The following is a 7,717-nucleotide window of genomic DNA, read 5'->3' on the forward strand; positions in this document are numbered from 1 at the left end:
TTCCTGCTGAGCTCCTCCTTCAGAGGTGAGGGTCCGGGGAGATTGAACTCTTGCAGCCTCAGGTGCCCTCATGGCCACCCCGAGGCATCCACAGGCACGTGGAGCTCCTGTGCTGGCAGCCAGCACCGCCGGAGGCATCTCTGAAAGTCAGTGTTGGGCAGGGCCACAGACTGCACTGGATTGGACAGGACCCTCCAAGGGCAGCCTGCCCAACCCTCCCGCAGCCAGCAGGGACACCCCCGGCTAGAGCAGGCTGCACAGGGGCAGCAAGGCTGAGCCTGAGGGTCTGCAGGGACGGAGCCTCAAGCCTGGCCCCAGGCAGCCTGTGCACTGGTGTCCTGTGAGGGACCAGGCTGGGCAGCAGCCTCCCAGGCAGCTGTGTCTGCTGCTCTTCACCTCCGTGCTTCTGGGGAAAGGCCTCCGGGTTTGGGAGCTGTGTTGGGTTGTGATGTGGCAGCCAGAGCAGCCAGCATGGCAGTGTGCAGAGTGGGTCTGGTTGGAAGAAACTCTTCAGCTCATCCAGTCCAGTCTTTAGCCCAGCACTGCCAGGGCAGCACTAAGCCATGGCCCTCAGCACCATAGCTACACAGCTCTGAAACCCCTCCAGGGATGGGGATTCCACCACTGCCCTGGGCCAGGCCTTGACAACTCTCTTGGAGAAGGGATTGTTCCTCACGCCCAAGCTAAGCCTCCCCTGGGGCAATGTGAGGCCATTTCCTCCTGTTCTGCCCATTGCTCCTTGGGGCAAGAGCCTGAGCTCCATCCAGAAGGGCTTCTCTCAGCCTCCTCCTTTTCTCCGGGCTGAGCACCCCCAGTTCCCTCAGCTGCTCTCCACCAAACCTCTTCTCCAGGGCCCTCACCGGCTTCATTGCTCTTCTTTGGGCACAGCCCAACCCCTCAGTGCCCTTCTTGGAGTGAGGGCTTGTGGAAGAGGTTAGAAGGAGAGAGATTGATCATATTTTCCCACCAGGTAGTTTGGAACAGTGATTTTTTCTGACACTCTGGACAAGTCTGGTCCTTGGTCCTTTCAGTGCCCAGAGAGGCTGTGGATGCCCTTCCTTGGAGGTGTTTTAGGCCAGGCTGGCTGAGGCTGTGGGCAGCCTGCTCTAGGGTAGGGTGTCCTTGGGCATGGCAAGGGGGGGTTGGAACTGGCTGATCCTTGTGGTCCCTTCCAGCCCTGACTGGTTCTGTGATTCTGAGTCTAGTTGAGAGGCTTCCCTGGCCATAGCAGGGAGGTTGGAGGAGATGCTCTCTGAGGTCCCTTCCAACCTGAGCCATTGTAGGTTTCTGTGGCACTGTGATGGATCTGTGGTGTGCTTGGGGAGCAAGGAGCAGCCACCTGGCAGCCTGCAAGCAGAGAGAAGTGGTTGGGCACCAGGGATGCCTCAGCTCTTAGTGGGTCAAGTTAGAGAATCAGTGGCTTGGTTGTGGCTGGTGGCAAGTGTTTGGCATGCAGCTGAGTCAGCTGAGCTCACAGGATGCATTGAGGCCTGGCTCCCTGTGATTAAAGTTTCCTGCTGCTGATAGCCATCTCCTGATAGCAGATGTCCCCTGCACATTGCCCTGCCACCTGAGGGTCATTTTGCCTTCTGGCACCAATTAGGGCTTGCATCTCAGTCCTTATTCTTCCATCTTACTTGATGGAGCTGGACTTCTTTTGCCATTCATGTGCTCCATGTTCCAAGGTAGCCAACTAAACCCTCTGGGTCCCTGACAAAGGGAACTCTTCTGAGGGCAGCAAAGCTGCCAAGTGCCAAAGCTCAGTGAGGGGCAGGCTGGGGACAAAGAGGGACATAGCTGAATGCTCTTGTGCAACCACATGTCAGAAGGGCTGTAAATTTGCTTCCATTTACACTGGGAATGTTTGGCTGCCTTGCTTGGGGACATTGGGGATTGAAAACTGCCCAGCACAAAACTAGGTCCTGGTTTTGTCTATCTAAGAATAGCAGTGGAGCTGTGGTCTGCTTGTTGTGTTTCGTCCACCAGTCTGCCTTGGGAAGGCTTTAATCTAAGGCTAATCTATTTTTAGCCTGATATCTTCTCCAGACAACATGCAGCTGTCCTGGGAGGTTTATGCCAGAAATTAGTAACACTTGGGGATGATTCACCACTTTGCTCTATTCTGACAGCAAAACTCGGTGGCAAAGAGTGCTGCTGCACAGGGGTGGGAAAGCAGGGGCTGCAGGCTCATGGCTGCCCCAGCCTCGGGCTTCTGAGCAGCAGCTGAGGGACCTGGAGAAAGGGAGGCTGAGGGGAGACCTTCTGGCTCTCTGCAGCTGCAGTCAGGTGGAGGTTAGTCTCTTCTCCCCCTTGGCCTGTCACTAGACACCCACAGCAGAAGTCTTTCTGCAGCCTTCCTGCAGGATCCCTTCAGGTACTGGAAGGCAGCAATAAGGTCCCCCAAGAGTCTTCTCTTCAGGCTGAACACAATCACAGACACACCCAGGCTGGCAAAGCCCCTCAGGCTCACCAACTCCAACCTGGATCTCTCCTCTACAAGATTTACCTTAAACCATAGCCCTAAGCACCACCTCCCTGGGCAGCTCATTCCAGTCCCTGACCACACTCTCCATGAAAAAACTTTTTCCCAGCCCCTCAGCCTGTCCCCACAGCACAGCTCCCACCCCAGCCCCTCAGCCTGTCCCCACAGCACAGCTCCCAGCCCCCCAGCCTGTCCCCACAGCACAGCTCCCACCCCAGCCCCTCAGCCTGTCCCCACAGCAGATCTGCTCCAACCCTTGGATCATCTTTGTGGCCTCCTCTGGACTCTCTCCAGCATGCTGGGGACACCAGAACTGAAGGCAGCATTCAAGGTGGGGGCTAAGGGAAGAGAGTGAAGGAGCCTCTAGTCCACCCCCCTGCTAGAGCAGGCTCACCCAGGGTAGATCACACAGGAGCAGGTCCAGCTGGGCTCTGAGGCCAAGCAGCCTCTCTGGGCAGTGTCCTCCAGCACTCTGCCACCCTCTTGGGGAAGAATTTCCTCCCTTCTGTTTCTGTGGGACCTGCTGAGCACCTGACTTAGCAGTGAGCCTGCAGTGGGGGGGTGAGGTAAAGCATCCCTCCAGAGCCAGCCCCCAGTGTCCAGCATCCCAGCAGAGGAGGGCCAGGAGCAGGCAGGCTCCGGAGGCCTTGGCTGTGTGTTTAGCCAAGGGGAGGGATTTCCTGCTTTGCACCACAGCGTTTGAAGAGGTTTGCTCTCTGGTTAAAGGCAAATAAACACACATAGAGCCTGACTTAATCCCATCTCCAGTAACATTTCTGAGGAAGGAGCTGGAGTGTTTGGTTAAGGATGGGATGTGGAAGGTGGACTTGGGGTTTCTTCCTGGCTCTGAGCTCCTACGTGAACATGTAGCTGGGCAAGGGCAGGACAGGACATGCTGGCTGCAGTGGAATACCTCACACAATTGATGCCTTACTCATCCAGTAGGTGAATAGTCCTTGTCTAGAGCACCTGATGGCTTCCACAGATGGTTGAACTCATCTCAGGTTCCTGTTCTGTGGGCATGCTGCCTGTGGTAACTGTGAGCCAGCAGTGTGCCCTCATGGCCATGAGGTGTGTTAAGAAGAGTGTGACCAGCAGGTCGGGGGAAGTTCTGCTGCCACTCTGCTCTGCCCTGGTGAGGCCACAGCTGGAGTCCTGGGTCCAGCTCTGGGCTCCCCAGTTCGAGAGACAGAAATCTACTGGAGGGAGTCCAGCAGGGGCCTTGAAGGTGCTGAGGGGCCTGGAGCAGCTCTGGGAGGAGCAAAGGCTGAGAGCCCTGGGGCTGAGAGCCTGCAGAAGGGCAGCCCCAGAGGGCATCTGAGCAATGCTCAGCAAGAGCTGAAGGGTGAGGGCAAGAGACTGGAGCCAAATTGTTGTCAGTGGTGCCCAGGGACAGGACAATGGACAGTGGGCACAAACTGGAACCCAGATGGTATCTGAAGAGGAGGAGAACCTCGTTTGGTGTGAGGGTGCTGGAGGCCTGGAGCAGGCTTTGCAGAGAGGTTGTGGAGTCTCCTTCTGTGGAGAGCATCCAACCCCCCCTGGGTAAGCTGCTGTGGGTGCCCTGCTTTAGCAGGGGCTTGGACTGGCTGATCCCCAGAGGTCACTTCCAAGCCCCCTGTGCTGGGCTCAGGGGTCCTGTGAAGACAAGGAAAGCAGCTGAGGAGCTGCAGTGGACTCTGTGTGAGCAGCTGCTCATTGTGGTTACTTCTCCCACCTCAGGAGTGTTTTGTCCACACAGAAAATGTGGGAGGAATAGCAAAGGGGGCAAAAACCTTATCTGAGGAGCTGCCTGTGCTCTAGAAGGTCTGTTCCTCAAGAGAGGCAATCAAAGCAGCAGCTTGGCTGCTGGTCTCTTGGTGTGGCTGGGGCTAGGCGAGGAGAGCTGCCTCGCCCGGCTGAGCGGGGGCCAGCAGCGCAGGCTGCGAGTGCCGCAGCTGTGTTAGCAGGGAGGGCTGCGGGATGCACTCCCCCCCCCCCCCCCCCCCCCCCGGGCCTTTTTACTTGGAAAAAAAAAGGGAAGCAAACAGGTAAAAGGATGCCAGGGAGAGAAAGCAAACAAGAGCCCCAAGGGCCAGTTTGAGCAGCTGGGCGTGAGGGCAGGAGCTGGAGCAGCCCCACTCAGCAACTCCCTCCTCAAACAACTGCGCCTCGGGCAGCGCCGGCAGCTTTGGCAGCCCTGGCAGCCCTGGCACGCAGGCTGCAGGAGGCCCTGCCCGGCCCTCCTTGGCACAGCCTTGTCCTCGCTGTCTGTGCGCGGAGGAAACGGCACTTGGTGCCTGCAGCGATGTTGTGCTGCTCCCAGCGCGGAGCAGGGGAGCAGCTGGAGGGGCTGGGAGCCGCTGCGCTGCCGCCGCGCAGGCAGAGCTGTCTGAGGCTGGAGGGGCCATTGCTGGGCAGCGATTAGCAAAGCCTCACCCCAGGGTCAGAGCCGAGCAAGCCTCGCTGACGTGCGTGGGGAATTCTCTGCCGACCGCATTTGTAATCTGCAGACCTTGTGCTTGCCTGCAGGATGCCTTCCGGGATGGCTCTGCCTTAACTCCTGTTTGCCCTGCCTCACTGCTGCCCTTCCCCAGCTGCGGGGGGCACTGCAGCAGGAGCTCTCTGCCCTGGAGCAGGAACCTGAGTGGCGACTCCTTTACCCCCTCACTCACCTTCCTGTCATCCAAATGCCTTCCTGAGACCCTCACCTGCAGCACTGCCTCTGCTTCTGGTGCCTCCAGCACAAGAAGGACTTGGAACTGGGAGAGGGAGCTGGTGGAGAGGGTTTAGAGGAGCTGTAACTGTTAGAGAGGGTCCAGAGGAGGCCACAAAGATGATCAAAGAGGTAGAAAACTTCCCCTGTAGGGACAGGCTGAGAGAGTTGGGACTTCAGCCTGGAGAAGTCAGTTGGTGCCAAACTCCCCAGCAACCAGCACTGGGCACTGGCAGCCCAGAGGCAGCTGTGTGCTGGCTGCAGCCAGAGCAGGGAGAGCAGCAGCACAGGGAGAGGATTCTGCCCCTCTGCTCTGCTCTGCTCAGACCTCACCTGCAGCACTGCCTCCACTGCTGGGGCCCCCAGCACAAGGACACGGAGCTGCTGGAGAAGGTCTAGAGGAGGCCACAGAGCTGATCAGAGGGCTGGAGAAGCTCTCCTGTGGGGACAGGCTGGGAGAGTTGGGGCTGTGCAGCCTGGAGAAAAGAAGGCTCCAGACAGCCTTAGAGCAGCCTGCCAGTGCCTGAAGGGGCTCCAGGAGAGCTGGGAAGAGGCTTTTGACAAGGGCTGGGAGTGATTCTCAGATTGGTTTGGAAGGGACACTCACAAATCATCTTGTCCAGCCCCACTGCAGTCAGCAGGGACACCTCCACCTAGAGCAGGCTGCCCAGGGCCACACTGGGTGTGTTGTGACAGGACAAGGGCAGTGGATTGAAGCTTGAGGAGGGCAGATTGAGACTGGGGAGTAGGAGGAAGTTCTTGGCAGTGAGGGTGCTGAGACCCTGGCAGAAGTTGCCCAGGGAGGCTGTGGATGATTCTGTGATTCCCTGGAGGTGTCCAAGGCCAGGCTGGATAAGGCCTTGAGCAGTGGATGAGGGGGCTGAAGCTGGATGTTCTCTGAGGTCCCTTCCAACCCAAAGCATTCTGTGACCATGAAGTTGCCAAAAGTGGGGCAGTGTGCTGGGCTGTGTCCCCTCAGCTCAGCTGCAGCGAGAGCTTTGTCCCTCCTGGGTGGGCAGCAGACCACACTGCTCTCCACAGCTCCAGATTATGGCTGTCAAGATGCAAACATGTGAGGTGATAAGGAGAAGTGACTCTGTCACTTGGCACAGCTCTCTCAGCCTGCACCTCAGCTGTTCTTCTGGCTCTCTATCTCTGCCTCAGCTTCCTGTACCACTGACCCATTTCTCTTCTCACATCTGTCCCTGGGCTTTAAGCTTCTGGTTTGGAGGCTCCTGGACAGTTTTGAGGCAGCTTTGTGCCTTCTTAGAGCAAACTAAACTGCTCTGCTTAGACCTCACCTACAGTAGTGTCTGCAGCTCTGGGGGCCCCAGCACAAGAGAAACAGACCTGATTGAGAGGGTCCAGAGGAGGCCACTGAGGTGATCGAGGAGCTGGAGAACCTCTGCTATGGGAACAGGCTGGGAGAGTTGGGTCTGCACAGCCTGGAGAAGAGAAGGCTCCAGGGAGACCTTAGAGCTGCATGTCTGAAGAGCAGTTCAATAACTGCAGGCAGGCTGGGGAGGGACTGTCTAGAAGGGCCTGTGGGGATAGGACAAGGGGCAAGAGATTGGAACTGGAGCAGGAGAGATCCAGGTTGGAGAGCAGGAGGAAGTTCTGTGCAGTGAGGGTGGTGAGACACTGGCACAGGCTGCCCAGGGATGTGGCCCTGTCCCTGCAGACCTTGCAGACTGAACAGCCCCAGCTCTCTCAGCTGTCCCCATGGGAGAGATGCTGCAGCCCTCTGATCATCTTTGCAGCCTCCTCTGGTTCCACTCTAAACACTTCCCTGGTGGGGGGGTTGGAACTCGGTGATCTTTGAGGTCGCTTCCAGCCTAAACCATTCCATGTCCTTGTGTGGGGAGCTCCAGGGCTGGGCACAGGACCTGAGGGGATCCAGGCAAAGTTAATGTAGCTCTGCAAGTTTGATTTCTTGACCCATCTCACAGGAGCCTGCCCCATGGACATGATCCCTGTCTCTGATGGCTCTTACAGGTGAGCTGCCTGAACCTTGGCTTCAGCCAGGAAGAGGTGGCAGGCCCCAAGAAGAAAAGGAAGGTCAGCGAGCCAGAGCAGCCTCTGCTGGAGGGCAGGAAGTGATGTTAGTTCTGACACACAGTCCCCCTGGAAGGTGTGAGTTTGCCTTGTCATCTGACTGGGCAAGGCCTTCTCTGCCTTGCCCTGTTTAGCTCTGCCACGTACCACACATGCTCCTGCATGGCCCCTTGGCCTTGGGCTTGTGAAGAGAGCACAAGCAGCACAGTGCTCAGAGCGATGTCAGCCTGCAGCACCCGTTTGATGTTCTAAAGTTGAGCTGTGACTCCACAGGAATGGTGTCTGTGTGCTTCTTTCTCTGGGCCTCCCACTCTAACACCCCTTCCCCCTCTCCCAGCAGCTCTGTTCCCCCTCTGGCTGCAGTGTCCTTGGCTGATACATCTCCAGTACTTTATGGCACTTGCAGGATGAACTCTGAGACATCATAGAATGGGCTGGGTTGGAAGGGACCTCAGAGCTCATCTGCTCCTACCCTGCTGCCATGG

At 57.6% G+C, this 7,717-nt stretch overlaps 1 protein-coding gene across 2 annotated transcripts in view; it reads left to right on the forward strand.

Annotated features, from left to right (window-relative positions):
- HORMAD2 (HORMA domain containing 2) overlaps nt 1-7,502 on the forward strand; it is a 33,069-nt gene extending 25,567 nt beyond the window's left edge. For both annotated transcript variants that reach the window (XM_064168326.1, XM_064168328.1), the window contains exon 12: nt 7,173-7,502. In XM_064168326.1, coding sequence (XP_064024396.1) covers nt 7,173-7,277 — 105 coding nt within the window. In that variant the 3' untranslated portion in view covers nt 7,278-7,502. The remainder of the gene's footprint in view (nt 1-7,172) is intronic.
- Nucleotides 7,503-7,717: the final 215 nt, after the last annotated feature.

Source organism: Pogoniulus pusillus, chromosome 30, assembly GCF_015220805.1.
Source record: "Pogoniulus pusillus isolate bPogPus1 chromosome 30, bPogPus1.pri, whole genome shotgun sequence".
NCBI lineage: Eukaryota > Metazoa > Chordata > Aves > Piciformes > Lybiidae > Pogoniulus > Pogoniulus pusillus.